The following is an 18543-nucleotide window of genomic DNA, read 5'->3' as shown; positions in this document are numbered from 1 at the left end:
CATCCGACCCTCCGGACACTGGGGGGGAGTAGGCTCGGTACATAACGCCGCTCGATGTCCGCATCAACCTCCCACACCACCGGTGCCACCAGACACGACGCCGGGAGTATGGGAGTGGGCTCAATGGACCTCTCCTCTGTGTCATACAGTTGGGACAGGGCGTCTGCCTTAGCGTTCTGGAAACCTGGTCTGTAAGTGAGCGTAAACACAAATCGCGTGAAAAACATAGCCCATCTTGCCTGACGAGGGTTCAACGTCCTTCGCCGCCCGGATGTACTCCAGGTTACAATGGTCAGTCAAAATGAGAAAAGGGTGTTTAGCCCCCTCAAGCCAATGCCTCCACACCTTCAGGGCTTGAACCACAGCTAACAGCTCCCTGTCCCCCACATCATAATTGCGCTCCGCCGGACTGAGTTTTGGTGGCGTACCCGAGCGCTGAGACAGTACAGCACCGATCCCAGCCTCGGACGCATCCACCTCAACTTGGAATGCCAAGGAAGGATCCGGATGAGCCAGCACCGGAGCCGAAGTAAACAGGTCCTTCGACTTGTTCTGTCTATGAACAATTGATTTTTATTGAGTCACATAATCGGTATAATCAGTAAGAATCACGATACCATTTTTTAACAAACACCCAAACACCCAAACCCTTCCAACCCCCACCCAACCCCTTCCAAGCCCCCTTACACGTAAAACAAGCATGAGGAAGTATAAAATAATTCGCTTTTAACAGTAATTTTCAAAACATTTCTAATGTATAAGTATCCAGGGCCCATCTCCTTGGTATCCCTCACGTCAACCTTCAGAGGCTTCACCTAGAGCAGGGATGTCAAACTAATTCCACGGAGGGCCGAGTGTCTGCTGGTTGATTAATTAAGGTCACTGATTAGTAAGGAACTTCCCTCACCTGGTTGTCTAGGTCTTAATTTAAAGTAAAAAAAACAAAATCCAGCAGACACTAGGCCAGAGACGGTATAGAAAGCAAAGACATCCCTCCCCCTCATTTTTTCTGATTGGGGCGAGGCCACTCTGGTCCACTATGGGGAGCGAGACTTCTCACTGGCAAAGAAATGTGGGTCGGGGGGGGCGAGCAGGGATGGGACAATAAGTAGAGCCTGCTGTTCCCTCTCTCGCGTGAGCATGCCAGATATTGGTTGCGTTCCCCTGCTCATTCGTTGCATGCATCAACCAATGGTTGCGTGACACATCATCGACTGAGATTGCTATAACACATGATGTGGTTAGCCGATACATAAAACACCTATCCAGGTGTTGTAAGATCTGACATGCATCGGCAACGCCTGGGCAGAGGAACGCAACCTCATATGGCGGAACCGTGAGCTCACATGGGAAAGCATGCTTACGCGCGAGAGAGGAGAACATCCACATACATACACAGGAACATTGAATATTTTTTACAATGGTAAACGGCTTGAGTGAACCATCTTCATTTATCCACCATCTTTGACTAGGCCAAGGAATGAGTTTGGCACCATTGACCTAGAGTGTGGTCCCAGCACCATGTCCTTCCTGAAATCTCAGTATCTCCATGACAACCAAGCAAAGTATCTCCCAGCGTCCTTTTGCAATGTAATAAGACGCATCTCAGGTATAGTGGCAAAGTTCTATCCCTTTGTTTGATCGCTTAATACTATTTGCATGCTTGCCTAAAACCGCCCCTTCAACATGGACGCTTGCTCACCTCATTGTCTTTCTCCATTGAACAGGTGCAACATCCTATGCGTCATCACCGTAGCTTTGTGTTTCACATTACAGCATTAGACCATTTTCTAACCTGTGTGATGGACATTTCTCTGCATGTGTATGTGATCATATGTTTAGCACAATGCTGCTTTTTTTTTATTAACCTGTCTTGGTTGGGTTCATGCGAGTGGCGAGTTGACTGCCCAAGAGTAAACCACACTATCACTCATAAGCAATTTGGCAGTACGCCCAGAACATTGCTTGGGGAACTAGGAGTGCCACAATAGCTCAGTTTCAAGGTAAGAAGCCTGGTGTGGTATCAGTCAGTCTCATGCAGGAACCAACCATGCTTATATGACCTGTTTGTGTAGCAGTATAAAGGGACTGAAAGGGAACCTCCACTTTAGAGTTTCATCAGGCTTGTATTGAGTTTGTGAACCTCTCAGTGCATTAATAAAGATTGCTTCATCTACTTTGACTTTGAGTCCTTAGTGGTGAATTTTCATGACATCTGTATCAACGGTTCTGAACAGAAACTCTGGATGAGTTTTTGATTTAACTTTCAGATCGATCACTGGATGCTCTTGATGTGAATGTTGCATTTTAGAGCCACTGGAAAGGAAAATTCAAGTGCAGCTATAGACTGATGTCACCCTACGGAAACGTATTCTTCTCTAAGGTGAACAACAAGAAGTGGCCGTGTGGTCTAGGGTGGACTGTAAGCGCTGCGCTCACTTGCAAACAGGAAGAACATTTCTCACCAACACCCTTCAGATAAACACCCTTACCGCTAGTCAAACAGTGAGAGACCCTCATCTCTACTGGGTTAGGTTATCAGATGCCTTGAGAGGTCAATAATGACCTTCTCCTGTCCAAGGCCTTAAAACTGAAGCACTTCAACTGAGGCAAAGAATTAAACAGACACAAAATGAGTGACTCCCTATTTTAGATTATACTCAATTTTATACAGAAAAAGTAGTCCGGCACTTCAAGATAATCCACATCCTGGTCATACAATGTCACATGTGTTACATTAGAGAATGTACATCACAGAATGTTTAATCCCATGTTCTACATGTCAAAAGGCCTCTCTTTAGATTAGTTATCCATCTTCACAGAAGACTGAAGGGGAACTGGAACTTTCTACTTGAAGTAAATGAAGAAGGTCCTGATTTCTTTGGGTGATATGGTCACATTGAAATCACCTCTCACACCAATACTTGACCTCTTGACCCCTGAAACAGACAAACAAATAAAAACACTCGGACGTAGACAAAAAAAGAATTGTAAACACAAAAGATGGTTCAGATTTCATAGGTGGTTAAAATCTCAAAACACTATAGCCTAATCAATTGAGAACTAAATTGACAGCTCCTGAATCTCAAAAGGTACACTGATAGTTACTTCTCTTATATCTTTTAACTTTGATAAAAGGTATTTATTCAGATGCGATATTTCCCTCCACCAAAGTTGAACTGAAGCTTCCCAAGCCTCTCACCTCTCCCTGGGTCTTCTGAAGTCTTCCACTTCCACCTCTGGAGGTCGGAGATATCCCAGGTTCCTGTGAGAGAGCGCTCCTCCACCGCTCCCACTTCTCCCATGCCCCGCAGCACTTCCTGTTTACACAGGAAATTGATTTTCAAAACAAACAGTGTAAATGGAGTAGTGACCACCAAATGTCAATCTATTTTTTCACTTAGTTTTGCATTTAGTACACACAAATAACTCTTATTTGACCTCAATATGATCGCAGTGTATATAGAGGTGTCATATTCATCTCTTCCAGCTGTGTTTTCTGTTACCTTCATGTTAATTGTAGCCGGCTGAGAGAGAACCGGGTCTTCCCCCTTCTCATACAGATGCATGATCCTCAGTAGGACCCGATCGTAGTCCGGCTGTGTGGATCCAGGGGTACCTGTCTCTATGTTGTGGAGGTGCAGGGTGTGGTTGGAGCTGTAGACCCAGCCCGGGACACTGAATGTCAGCAGGTGGAGGTTGTCAGGCAGGACCACGGGGCGAAGCGGAGATCTGGTCCGAGGCTCCTTCCTCCAGGCCTTCTCTAGAGGGAGAGGTGGAATGGCAGTGCAGTGTAGGTATGAGACCATACATTGTGACAATGCATAGTATAGGTGAGCCAAAACGTGGTCGACTCCATTTGGGAACGTCTCAATTGTGTATTTGTTTTTAGAATGGATTACACTTTATGGATTTCTAGGGAAAGTTTTAATGGAAAGTAGCTGTGCGTGCTTTAAGCAGGTTGGTATTTACGGTCATGAATCTTGCCCTGGAAGGCAGCTCTTCAGAGTGGTCACAAACTGGCACAGCCATAAAGTCATAAAATCTGATTTTAAACCTAACCCTAGCCTTAACCTTAACCATACTGCTAACCCTAATAACGAATCCTAATCTTAAATTAAGATCAAAAAGCACATTTTGTTTTCATGAATGTTTACGATATAGGCAATTTTGACTTTGCAGCTGGACCATCTAGCGGAAAATCGCTCAGTTCTGCCTCCAGGACAAGATTCATGACATTAAAGGTCAACCTGCGAGCCTAGCCAGAGTAGTTAAATAGGAGAGCTATAAGGAGTGGACTTACGTGGCCTGAGCGACTTACGACAACTGAGCGATTGTCTCCCGAGTGGCGCAGTGGTCTAAGGCACTGCATCGCAGTGCTAGCTGTGCCACTACAGATCCTGGTTCGAATCCAGGCTCTGCTGTAGCTGGCCGCAACCGGGAGACCAATGGGGCGGCGCACAATTGGCCCAGCGTCGTCCAGGGTAGGGGAGGGAATGGCCAGCAGGGAGGTAGCTCAGTTGGTAGAGCATGGCGTTTGCAATGCCAGGGTTGTGGGTTTGATTCCCATGGGGGGGGAGAAAAAAAAAATAGAATAATGTATGCACTAACTGTAAGTCGCTCTGGATAAGAGCGTCTGCTAAATGATGTAAATGTAAATGTCTGTTAATGGGCATGACCACAGGTCTATGCTGCAGCTCTATCGCCTCCCTCTGGTAGAGAGAGGAGTTAGCAGTCAGGGAGCTCAGTGTCATCCACAGGACAGGCCTCACCACCGAGCTGTCGTTCAGGGTCAGGTTATAACCCAGGTTCCACTCCTGGTTGTTCCACAGACGTCGGTGGAGCATCACCTGGGACAAATACAGTTGTGTGTGTGTGTGTGTGTGTGTGTGTGTGTGTGTGTGTGTGTGTGTGTGTGTGTGTGTGTGTGTGTGTGTGTGTGTGTGTGTGTGTGTGTGTGTGTGTGTGTGTGTGTGTGTGTGTGTGTGTGTGTGTGTGTGTGTGTGTGTGTGTGTCATACCTAAACACACACTCACCTCCAGCTCTCCCTCCCTCTGGCTGGAGGCACCATGAGCTCTCTCACTGAGGAGGAACAGTCTGCTAGAGTCATCTTCAATGTAGGCCGTTTGAACCATGGGGTAGTAGTTCTGCAGTACACAGACACAGGAAGAAACACCAGCAATTGTCCTGAACTGTAACCCAGGCCTGATTCACCAAAGGGAAAGCTGAGGAGACCAAACTCCCTGAGTAGGAAAACATCTTGAGGTGAACCAGGCTCATAAAGTGTAGGCCATCTTCCTCTGGCTGGCAAGGTACTGTGGAAGTTCAGAGTACATTTAACCATCAACACCAAACAGTCCTTAAATACAACCCACTCACTCTGGCAACATTATTATGGACGAACGTCCTGGAAGGCCTCTTCATCATCTGGTACCCATTGTCGTCAGTGAACAGAGTCCTGTTGTTCTTCAGGCTGGTCCTGGTCCTGAGGACAGCCTCGGTGTTGACCACCAGGGGGCCCAGCGAGTAGCTCTGCTCCAGCCTATAACACAGCCTGCCCCTGGGGAAACCCTGTGGGACTCTGGTGGTGACCGAGTAGGTGTAGTCCTCATCCGCTTCCTCCCTGCGGACAGAACTCACTGTTCATGTGAGCCACCGAACATTAGACATGCACCTTACTAAGATGTAGCCTTGTTTGAGCGAGTGAGTGAGTGAGTGAGTGAGTGAGTGAGTGAGTGAGTGAGTGAGTGAGTGAGTGCGCGAGAAAGAGAGAGAGGATAGAGGGAGGATAAAATAGATTACTATGTAGAGAATGACTTATCAAAACGCCCAGAAGTGAAGATGTGACACAGGGAGATCCTGTTCTAACCGGGAAGTCAATTCTATAGTTTATATATCACTATTTGTGTGAATAACAGTCCTTGAGATGAATCCTGTTGTTTTGTGGGACACTCAGAAGAACTCCTTCATTCTCCTCCGTTTCTCTGCAGGCCTCTAAGAACCCCGGGGACTGTGACAAGCTGATGAAGGCTTTGGACCATAACGGAGACTCTGAGGTGGACTTCAGTGAGTTCGTGGTCCTGGTCGCTGCTCTCACCTGCGCCTGCCACGACCGTTGCCCCAAGAAATGAGCTCCTCATGCAGAACCGTGGTTGAGTCACTCCCGGCTGCAAGTAACACGTGCCTCCCCACCGGACCAGAGAATCCCACCAATCTCCTTATTTCTGTTTATAATCAGTTAATAATAATTTTCTTACTAAATACATCTTTATCCATTTGGATAGTTGTCTTGTCTGTCATTTGTGGCTGAAAATGTAAGTCATCCTTGTGCCAGTTAGCTGGGAGCATTTAAAACAGCGATTGTCGAGTAGGCTTATATTTACGCACTTTTGCTAAATACATTTATTTTGTCTTTTCAGTCTTTTTTTCTTTATTTTGTGCACCACTTAGAGAACAAGTCATCATATTCAAGAATTTAGAGGTGTTTGTATTACTTTAAATTTGTTTTTAAAAATCAGAGTCACCTCAGGCACTTTAGACACGGCAAGCAGGGCAAACTTCAAATAAAGGCATGAGTTTATGACACACTTCGGCATGCAGGCTATTCATGGCCACCTGTGGCCACAGGTGACTGGTGAATTGCGGTCAAAGATAGTTGTTTTGGCTTTGGTGCAACAGGTCTGTTTAAAACGTAACTAAATGAGTGGCACTCGGCTCACACCATGAGATGAGAGACAATGCTTCTGCTCAACTACAATCTTTACATCGAATGGAACTTTTTACATTTACATTTTTAGTCATTTATCTTATCCAGAGCGACTTACAGGATCAATTAGGGTTAAGTGCCTTACTCAAGGGCACATCGACAGATTTTTCACCTAGTCGGCTCGGGGATTAGAACCAGCGACCTTTGGGTTACTGGCACAACACTCTTAACCACTAAGCTACCTGCCGCATTAAAGAGAATAAAAAGAGCACAGTCTTCAGCTGACAACTCTCCGTTCACATCAGATGTCTGTTTTTAGCGTGTGTAGGTGTTAAAATGCATGATAGACCTTGAACAAACCACTTTAGGAAGTGAACTTTTATCGAACCACAATGGTATCACATCTTCTACATAGCATGTGAACCAATACTACACCTCAGAGCTATTTCCTTGCACATTTCCCTTATAAATGTAAACATGAAAAGCTGCATGCATATACGTGATGTAACAAACGCCTACTTTACATTGTTTGTACACTATTTTGTTGTAGCTGTAACTCTAAATATAGACATCGAGGATCTATAGTAGACTGGTATGTCCTGTCTGCATACCCCTTATCATAGACAATGGCTATAAGGCCCAATCCCAAATCGCCCCATAGCTCCCTATGTTCTTATGGAGATCTGAGTGTATTGTTGGTGAACATTAATCTATTTCCGTATTGATTATCTTACCTATTGATCATCATTGGCATACAAGTGACACACTTCTATAGTTGCGCAGTGAATACAAACAAGACCATGCAGGTGCTAGCCTCTTGTGGTATACTGCCCTCTTGCTGTGCGTGTACAATGTAGACATCTTTCATATCAAATGTAATCGGCACGTACCATGTGTCCTAAATCATTTTAGTATAATGCAAAGTAATTGTAATTGAGAATCAAATTCTGTTTTGCAAATAACACTGTACTAGATTCTTGTTTGAGAGGGAGAGATAAGCAAATTCCTTAAATTCCTCTAACTTCTCTGGGACTTAACGGGACCTTGAAGGACTGTTTTGAAACGTGCTGAGACTGTAATCGGATAGCAAGGTCGTTAAGCGCAACCTCACTCTCACATACCCCCTCTCTCTCTCTCGCTCTCTCTCTCGCTCTCTCTCTCTCTCTCTCTCCCCCTCCCTAGATGGGGGGGGCGGCAGAGGGAGGGAGGAGACCAGACCAGGGGAGGGAGGGAGGAGACCAGACCAGAGAAGGGAGGGAGGGAGGGGGGGGTGGGAGGAGACCAGACCAGGGGAGGGAGGGGGGAGGAGACCAGACCAGGGGAGGGAGGGAGGGAGGAGAACAGTGTAGTAGGCTATATATTTTTTTTTACAGCACTTAATACCATTCTTTGATTTTCCTTTTTTGACAATAAGAAAAAAGAGCTACAGTACTGTGTAATTATATCTGTACTGCAAATTGTCACCCATCACACTATTCTCAATTTAATCTGGTCTTTACATATACTAAATTACATATGTGTGAAATTTGTTTTGATTTAGAATGGACCATTATCATGCACCTGTCTCGAAACAGGGGCAGTGGAAAATACATGTCATCTATGCACTTAAAAGCGAATGGAGGACACTTTTCCTGTGGTTCATTTTAATGCCAGCTAGGTAGGCTATACTCCTATTGTAAAGAGAAGTAATGTGCTTAATATTAGGAAAGTTGAGAAATAAATATAGTAGGTCTAGCCTATAGAAAGCTGATGGGATCCTCCTCTTTTTAATAGAGGCCATCACTCTGTTTTCTCATGCAATTGCATAGCCTATAGAAATGTTGTGCAACATAAGCTCATGGGCTCTAATGAAGTGTTTGATTACAATTTTGATTACATTTCCATTGATGTCAGAGTGATTAGAGGGACAATGCTGAGTACCAGGCAGTTAGCAAGTTTGGTAGGCTACTAATGACCATCAGCAGCATCGGAGCTTGGAGAAGCCTAATTAAAGTGATTAAACGGTCATGTGGAATTTGACTGCTGTCATGACTCGTGACCGCCGGTGTGGCGGTAATACGGTCACCGTAACGGCCCTAACTGCAATGTGGATTTTGTTGAATTGAGTCTTACGGTAAGTTGTGTAGTCTGAAGTGTGGTGGGAGAGAGCTGCAGACACGGTACAGGGCAGAGCCACACCCCACCCCACCCATGCCATACATTCCATTTTATACTGTCTCACCCTGTCCTGAACATTCCTGTCAAACAGGATCCTAGTCTGCCTTAGACTGTCAGTCCTCTCCACGCCAGCTCTGGTATTGATGTTCTATTATCTGTCCTCAATTTAGCGTCACTGTCTGTCTCGGATGAGGCTTTGAATCAGACGTAGTGTGTGTTTGAACTGATAGCTGGTGGACCTTATCCATGATGGCTGATGGCTGCTCTGAAAGCAAATGCACACTCACACACACACACACACACACACACACCTCTCTGGTCAGATAATGACAGTGGAAAACAAACAGAAGAAAAGCCCTGTCATTCAAATCAAATCAACTTGTATTGGTCACATGCTTTATAAATAACAGGTGTAGACTAACAGTGAAATGCTTACTTACGGGCCCTCAACCAGTAATGCAGAGAGAGTAACTATAACTTGGCTATATACACGGGGTACCAGTTCATCCCAACATTCCAGCCACTCACCATAATCTATTTTGAACTTTGACCTATACAATGTAAACATGCTGCCTGAACCATGCTGCCTGAGCCATGCTGCCTGAACAACACCGACCGAGCCATGCTGCCTGAAACAGACTGACAGCAAACATATGAAATACTAACTATGACTGAAAACAACAATGAAACGGAGAACACTTCTCAAGTACCTGTACATACATCTCGCGATCAGACACTGATTAGTACTGTTTGGCATCGAGAACTAGCAGAGAAAACAGAGCAGGGGAACACAGGGAAGTGAGGGCATAAATACACAGGTGAACAGGTAGACACAGGCGACACCAATAAGATAATGATTAGTCCAGACTGTGAGTGAGGAGGTGCCTAAGGTTGTCGGAGGATGACACCTAGTGGATCAATCCGGAACTGCGACATCCTCCTGTATCAGTGCCCCCATCCCCCGACGAATGGCCCCAGCCGTTCACCTCGGTCCCTCCTGGGCACCCAGGACCCCTCCTCTGGCCCATAACCCTCCCAGTCCACCAGAAATTGGAAACCCCTCCCCACCCGCCGGCAGTCCAGGATCCGGTCCACAGTAAAAGCTGGCTGCCATCTGACGAGGCGCAGCAGGGGAACAGGACGAGGAGGGGGAGCCAGGGGACAGGTGGCGACGGGCTTGAGGAGGGACACATGGAATGTGGGATGCACCCGCATGGTGTGGGGAAGTTGCAGGCGGAAGGCCACTGGGTTGACTTGCCGGACCACTCTGAAAGGCCCGACGAACCGGGGGGACAGCTTCCTGGACTCAACGCCTGCGGTTGGCCTGATGTTGAGACCTGACCGAGGCCCGCTTAAGCACCGCCCGTACCTGCCTCCAGGTGCGGCAACAGCGACTGATGTGGGCCTGGACCTACGGAACCACCGCCTCCCCCTCTTGCTCAGGGAATAGGGGAGGGGGGGTTGGTACCCATATTGGCACTGGAAGGGAGACAGGTCGGTGGACGAGCAGAGAAGGGTGTTGTGGGAGTACTCCGCCCACGCGAGTCGCTGACTGTCCCCCTCAGCTGATGGCCACCAGAACCTCCTACGCAGGAACTCCAACATCCTGGCGCCCCCCGGTGGCTGGTGAGGTCAGACGCGTGCGCCCACTGAAGCAGTCGCGAGCGTGCAGCCTTGGGTACGTACATCCTCCCCGATGGACCTCCGCCTAGATCGGGCTCCCACCGTAGCGCTGCTCTGACCAGCCAATCGATTCCCCACGAAACTGGGGCAGCAATCAGGGCGTTGGGGACAATGGGGTCGTCCCTCTCCACCAGGTCCATGGGGTGAACTGCCGGGAGAGCGTGTCAGGCTTGGTGTTCTTCGACCCTGGATGGTATAAGATTGTGAACCGGAACCTGGTGAAGAACAACGCCCACCTGGCCTGGCGAGGGTTGAGCCTCTTGGCCCCCTGAATGTAGGCTAAGTTTTTATGGTCAGTCCATACGACGAATGGATGGGCGGCCTCCTCTAGACAATGCCTCCACTCCCACAGGGCGAGCTTGACCGCTAGCAGCTCACGGTTCCCCACGTCGTAATTCCGCTCTGCCAGGGACAGCCGACGGGAGAAAAATGCGCAGGAGTGAGTCTTACCGTCCGTGAGGAACCACTGGGACAGAATTGCTCCCACCGCAACATCTGAAGCATCCACCTCCACAATGAACGGCAGGGACGGATCAGGATGCCCTAGGACCGGGGCCGATGTAAAGCGCCGCTTAAGCGCATCAAATGCGTTCCCCGCTTCCAGGGTCCAGGCGAAGGAGCGCACGCTCGTCTGGGTGAGGGCTGTCAGGGGAGCGGCTAGGGAGCTATAATTGCGAATAAATCGCCTATAAAAATCTGCAAACCCTAAAAACTGTTGTAGTTGCTTGAGGGATGAGGGCTGGGGCCAATCCATGCTGACCTTGGCTGGGTCCATCCGTACGTCCCCCTGGGTGACGATGAACCCCAGGAAGGAGACTGTCTCTGTGTGGAACACGCACTTCTCCGCCTTGATGTAGAGCTGGTGACGGAGAAGGCGTTGGAGGACCTGCCAAACGTGCTGCTGGTGTTCACTTATGTCCTTTGAAAATATTAGGATGTCATCCAAATACACAAGGACGCTGTAGTCAAGGAGGTCCTGGAGCATGTCATTGATCAACGCCTGGAACACCACAGGCACGTTGGCTAGACCGAACGGCATGACTTGGTACTCGTAATGCCCATTGGGTGTGTTAAAAGCCGTCTTCCACTCGTCCCCCTCTCGAATCCTCACCAGGTTGTAGGCATTTCCAGCTTGGTGAAGACCCAGGCTAACTGCAATGACCCGTCGGGAGTGGGTAGCGGTTCTTAACCGTGATGTCGTGAGCGCCCGGTAATCAATGCACGGCCGCTGCCCACCGTCCTTTTTACCCACGAAGAAGAAGCCCGCGCCCGGCGGGTGAGGTAGAGGGACGGATGTGACCCTCGATGAGTGCCTCATCGATATACTCCCTCATGGCCAGCATCTCCGGCCGGGACAAGGAAAACAATCGCCCTTGTGTGGGCATGGCGCAGGCCGTCCAGTCGCTCAGGCAGCTCCCTGAAGGAGAGGACAACCATGGCGGCCTCCTTCCATCCTACCTCTCGAGCCTGGGTCCGGAACTCCACGGAGTAGTCCGCCACCAAACGGTCACTCTGCCAACATGCCGTGAGCCATCTCCCTGCCTCGTGCCCCGATAACACCCGAGAAGTGTCGAACACCTTGCGTAGCTCCCGGGTGAACTGGTAGGAGTCGGAGCCCGCCAGAGTTTGGCTCTCCCACTCCGTGGTAGCCCAGGAAAGGGCCAAACCTGTCAACAGAGTGATAATGTAGGTCACCTGGCCCTGCTCCGTTCAGGAAGGAGGAGGGTTGTAGGCTGAATACCAGGGAACACTGGGTGAGGAATTCCCTGCAGCCCTCTGGACGTCCATCGTACCACTCCGGAGGTGGTAGGTGGCATTCCCGCGATGTCGCAGGTGAGACAGGAGACGCCGCTGCTGCGGCTTCCGCTCCGCCGGCTGCCGGGGCTGGTCTGGTGTCCACCCGGCTCTGCACGGCAATCGTCAGGTGGCGGAGATTCTCGGTGATCTGCTGCAGGCTGCGTTCTTGCTGGTTCAGCATAGCTCCCTGCGTTGCCAATGCACTGCGATACAGTGCTGCCTCCGCTGGGTCCATATTGGCTCTGTTTTCTGTAAGGGTTGGTGTGAGGTGTGACCCAGGTGCGGTGCAGGACAGACAGTAGGCAGTAGGCAGAGATGGTGAAACAAGGATCTTTACTGGTGGTCCCAAAACCAGGATACAAAATAACGGACTTGTCACGAAAAAATAAAGGAGGAGCAAATTGGTCTCCAAAAACAGGCTGACAGTAAACATACGAAATACAAACTATGACTGAAAACAACTATGAAACAGGGAGAACACTTCTCAAGTACCTGTACATACGTTTCGCGATCAGACACTGATTAGTACTGTTTGTCATCGAGAACTAGCAGAGAAAACAGAGCAAAGGAACACAGGGAAGTGAGGGCATAAATACACAGGTGAACATGTAGACACAGGTGACACCAACAAGATAATGATTAGTCCAGACTGTGAGTGAGGAGGATGACACCTAGTGGGTCGCTCCGGAACTGCGACCCCCTCCTGTAACAAGAAAGCCCATTACAGGCACTTATAATTCATTTGTTGCCATGCTTGGTTCATGCACTACTCATTAAACATATTTAAATCTTGTATTATTCAGAAACATAAAATACCGTCAAATACCGCCATACCATCAAACATGTTTTTTATATTGTGATATAATACGGTATCTTGGCCCTATTGCCCAGCCATAGGTACAGGGTGTCCATGAAAAACATGTCAATCTTATTCTCTCTAAATCATACGAATGAATCAAAACATTTGGAACTCAAGTGTATTTAATGTCCCGAGGTACTGTCGTTGACTCAATGCACTTGATTAACTCAGTCATCATCATGCAGAAAGACCTCAATGACCTATAGGCGACAGCCCCCGATTGACCTAGATTGGATTCACCCAGATCTGGCATGGAAGCATCCAATTGGGGACTCGCGGGGATGGACGGATCCCTGTGGAGCGTTCTTATAAGAGGGGCACATGATGAGGAACGGACGGAGCACAGTGGCACCCCTTCCAGCACACACAGTGGGATTGCTTACTTTTCTATGGGAGTCAGTGAGGACCTCTGAAGAAAAACAGAGCAGAATGAAACATCATTCATATCAAGGGGGTCAGAATAAATACAACTACTGAGGGTCTTGGGATTGTTTTGAATGCATTCACTAAACCAGCGCATGCATGTACATATTTAGAGAATGTATTTGAATTGGCCCTTGTAAATTGCCATTAAATTGTACATTTAAATAATAGTAAATTGCATTGCACTGAAACAGAATTTGCACGCATCAGGAGCCGACTGTATGTACAAATGCAGGGCTCTTATAGCAGACTACAGGGGTTTCTGCCTTCCTGTGTATTTGAGAGTATGTGTTTATGCATCAGGAACCAGGTACACCTCAGCAAGCCATAGCTTGAATACAAAGAAGAATGTGGAAGGGTGAGTTAGTGTGTGCATTTCTTGTTAATGCCTTGAGGTACGGTTTTAAAATACACCCTGTCTGCTAGGTAGGAGACGTGCTAAGCAAGTCCATGTGCAACAACAACAACTGAAACGTTTAAGACTATAGATATACCATCAGTTGGTTATGTTGAAATGCTCTGATTTTAAACCAAATCATGCCATTGGGTGAGGTACTAAAAATATAATTATCACCTATTCTAACTCTTACATAATAGTTAATTAAATATGAATAGCTACATGTCATTGATTGTTTATAAAGGCTGGGGTGCTAAAAGAAAGAGGGAAGAAAGAGGGGGAGAGAAGAGATAATACAACCTGCTAAATGAAAGAGAGAAACTTTAACATGGAAACAGCAAAAGATGACAGAGAGCAACGAATAGGGAGGGATGCAAGTCAATAGGAGCTAATTGGTCACACGCGCACTCACACACACACACATGCACACACACACACACACTAAAACCACTTCACCCACAGCAGTTAGGACAGCAGCACAACATATGGATTTGTGGGGAGGAGGGATCCCTCTCCAGAGACCTTTCAAGGGTACATCGGGATTGGTTGACTGTAGTCATAATGACGAGAAGCTTGGGTCTCCTATTGGTCATTTGAGAGTGGCAGTCATTTTAAATACTGTGGATGGATTAGTGTCACTTAAATGTGTCACATAGACAAGTGCACGGATGCAAGCCACCTGCAGCTTGCCTGCCGGAACCAACTCTTACTGTAAATAGAATAAGACCTATGATGTCAAAGGCGTCAGTGAAATGCGGTGGGCGAAGTCAAACGCAGGACACAGAGCTGATCAGAAAACGTACTTTACTAGAAAGTAAACTGAGAATACACAATCTCCACACAGGGAGGAAATAACCCGAACACTAACGACTGCCGATAACAATAACAATCACACACAACACACAGTGGAAGACAGAGGGTTAAATAGGGAAGACAATACTACATAATGGGAAACAGGTGTACACAATCAAGACAGAACAAGTCGAACACAGAAACATAGATCGGTAGCAGCTAGTACTCCGGTGACGACGAACGCCGAAGCCTGCCCGAGCAAGGAGGAGGGGCAGCCTCGGCTGAATCCGTGACATATGATGTCATAATGTAAACACAGCTATGACATAATGGCAATGATTGCTCTTTGTTTAGGGTGATAAATGTGATTAATGGCCTGGACAGAACCTTCATTAAAATCCAACAACCATACTATGACCGTCCAGAGTGCTTAGAAAAATCGACCACGATCTAATAAACGAACGAACAAGTGATGCGAAGGAATTACCTTCCGAGAACGGGTTGTTCACACGTCAAGAAGTTCAGCTGACGATAACAACGTTTGCCAGGAGAAACCTGACAAATTTGCATGAAATGAGAGAGAGCAAGAAGTACAAGAACATGCGGCGACGTGAGGGTGTGAAAATGAGACGTTGATTTAGACATCATGGGTCTGGGTCCGGGACACGTTGGCTGATGCTGCTTCGGTACTGAGTCTTCATAGGAGATACTATTGACCCTCCAGGATTATAAGGGATCTTTAAACTATGCCATCTGTTTCACAAACTGTCTCCCATTTACTATGGAATTACTGTAGTGAAAGGAGAAAAGTGAAGGGGGAAAAACATTTTACTTTATGTTCTATTATTAAATACATAGGAAAGAATTATACTATTCTCCCTCTATAGGCATATCCTAAAAAGTGTGGGTACATCTTTTATTTTTTTCTTAGGGGGTGGATCAGCTTTAATATTGCAAATAGATTGTGGCTTTATATCAATGTCATTATGGTGGATCAATAATGTAGTAGTTTGATTGGTACAAGTTTGTTCTTGTAACGAACGGCAGATTGTGATTCAAGTGATCGGGACAGTACATACATACAACACTTCTGTTTCACTGCAGGGCCGGGAGAGAGAGAGGGGGGGGGGAGAGAAACATCTGTTCATCGATGAAGAAAAGCCACAACTTCCTCATCTATTACCCTCAGTGACCCATGGTACCCTGGTTGCCACAAGCAGCACCTCAGATATTGCGCTGAGCGAGATGCAAGACCTGTGCATGTGCACAGGTTAGCTTTACGCTGTTACAGTGTGGTAGGCACAGGCCAAAACAGCGGAGAAGTTTAGCTTTCGCTGCAATGCTCTTAGTTGTTGAGGAAATTGACCCACTATGCTGTTTACATTGTGCATCTAAACTCAGCAAAAAAAGTATTTCAAAGACAATTCGTAAAAATCCAAATAACTTCACAGATCTTCATTATAAAGGGTTTAAACACTGTTTCCCATGTTTGTTCAATGAACCATAAACAATTAATGAACATGCACCTGTGGAACGGTCATTAAGACACTAACAGCTTAGGCAATTAAAGTCACAGTTATGAAAACTTAGGACACTAAAGAGGCCTTTCTACTGACTCTGAAAAACACCAAAAGAAAGATGCACAGGGTCCCTGCTCATCTGCGTGAACCTGCCTTAGGCATGCTGCAAGGAGGCATGAGGACTGCAGATGTGGCCAGGGCAATAAATTGCAATGTCCGTACTGTGAGACACCTAAGACAGCGCTACAGGGAGACAGGACAGACAGCTGATCGTCCTCGCAGTGGCAGACCACGTGTAACAACACCTGCATAGGATCGGTACATCCGAACATCACACCTGCGGGACAGGTACAGGATGGCAACAACAACTGCCTGAGTTACACCAGGAACGCACAATCCCTCCATCAGTGCTCAGACTGTCCACAATAGGCTGAGAGAGGCTGGACTGAGGGCTTGTAGGCCTGTTGTAAGGCAGGTCCTCACCAGACATCACCGGCAACAAAGTCGCCTATGGGCACAAACCCACCGTCGCTTGATCAGACAGGACTGGCAAAAAGTGCTCTTCACCCTCGAGTCGCGATTTTGTCTCAGCAGGGGTGATGGTCAGATTTGCGTTTATCGTCGAAGGAATGAGCGTTACACCGAGGCCTGTACTCTGGAGCGGGATCGATTTGGAGGTGGAGGGTCCGTCATGGTCTGGGGCGGTGTGTCACAGCATCATCGGACTGAGCTTGTTGTCATTGCAGGCAACCTCAACGCTGTGCGTTACAGGGAAGACATCCTCCTCCCTCATGTGGTACCCTTCCTGCAGGCTCATCCTAACATGACCCTCCAGCATGACAATGCCACCAGCCATACTGCTCGTTCTGTGCGTGATTTCCTGCAAGACAGGAATGTCAGTGTTCTGCCATGGCCAGCGAAGAGCCCAGATCTCAATCCCATTGAGCATATCTGGGACCTGTTGGATCGGAGGGTGAGGGCTAGGGCCATTCGCCCCAGAAATGTCAGGGAACTTGCAGATGCCTTGGTGGAAGAGTGGGGTAACATCTCACAGCAAGAACTGGCAAATCTGGTGCAGTCCATGAGGAGGAGATGCAATGCAGTACTTAATGCAGCTGGTGGCCACACCAGATACTGACTGTTCCTTTTGATTTTGACCTACCCCCCCTTTGTTCAGGGACACATTATTCAATTTCTGTTAGTCGCATGTCTGTGGAACTTGTGCAGTTTATGTCTCAGTTGTTGAATCTTATGTTCATATAAATATTTACACATGTTAAGTTTGCTGAAAATAAACACAGTTCTTTTTTTGCTGAGTTTACATCAAATCGCTGAGTCTACCTTTAAGACCTGGGTCATCAATAAGAGAGTTAACCCTCTAACACAGCAGGTTGGCAGTGTGAGTTAACCCTCTAACACAGCAGGTTGGCAGTGTGAGTTAACCCTCTAACACAGCAGGTTGGCAGTGTGAGTTAACCCTCTAACACAGCAGGTTGGCAGTATGTCTCCCGAGTGGCGCAGTGTTCTAAAGGCACTGCATCACAGTGCTAGCTGGGCCACTAGAGATCCTGGTTGTAATCCAGGCTCTGTCGTAGCCGGCAGCGACCGGGAGACCAATGGGGCGGCGCGCAATTGGCCCAGCATCGTCCAGGGTAGGGGAGGGAATGGCCGGCAGGGATGTAGCTCAGTTGATAGAGCATGGTGTTTGCAACGCCAGGGTTGTGGGTTTGATTCCCACAGGGGGTATGAAAAAAATAATGTATTCACTAACTGTAAGTCGCTCTGGATAAGAGCGTCTGCTAAATGACTAACATGTAAATGTAATGAGGCAGTGGCCTGTGGGATAACAGGCCTGTCACCACCTCATTCCCAAAGATCACAACCCTGGGGGTCAGAGAGCAGATGAAGTGTGCGACAGAATGGATCCAGCACCCCAAGCATGAAACAGCAGATAGTGTGTATGTTGGGGAGGGGTACGCCATGTCTTACACCTGCCAGCTGCCTAATCCTCCACCCACCAGCAGAAGCAGTAATAGATGTAAAGAATCTCTGGAGTATATGCAGTATACGTCCATTTGACTATAAGCTTAGCTTCATTACTGGGTGGGAGAAAGGACTCTAGTCATAGTTGGAGCAATACATTTGGCAAAATGTTGAATATGATTCAGAATGACAAGTTCAGTTTATACTAAAGACGAGCTGAACCCAA

The 18543-nt window shown here is 47.5% G+C and overlaps 1 protein-coding gene across 1 annotated transcript; it reads right to left on the bottom strand.

Moving 5' to 3' along the window:
• Positions 1–2647: 2647 nt before the first annotated feature.
• On the bottom strand, positions 2648–3809 carry LOC123492682 (epididymis-specific alpha-mannosidase-like). The gene is made up of 3 exons (XM_045225461.1): positions 3507–3809; positions 3203–3320; positions 2648–2939 (listed from the first exon to the last, which is right to left on the bottom strand). Exons 1-3 carry the CDS (start codon positions 3807–3809, stop codon positions 2848–2850), a joined length of 513 nt encoding a protein of 170 aa, XP_045081396.1. The 3' UTR covers positions 2648–2847.
• Positions 3810–18543: the final 14734 nt, after the last annotated feature.

Source organism: Coregonus clupeaformis, chromosome 15 (genome assembly GCF_020615455.1).
Source record: "Coregonus clupeaformis isolate EN_2021a chromosome 15, ASM2061545v1, whole genome shotgun sequence".
Lineage (NCBI taxonomy): Eukaryota > Metazoa > Chordata > Actinopteri > Salmoniformes > Salmonidae > Coregonus > Coregonus clupeaformis.
Note: the sequence above shows the minus strand (reverse complement) of the source record. Positions and strands in the feature narration are given on the sequence as shown.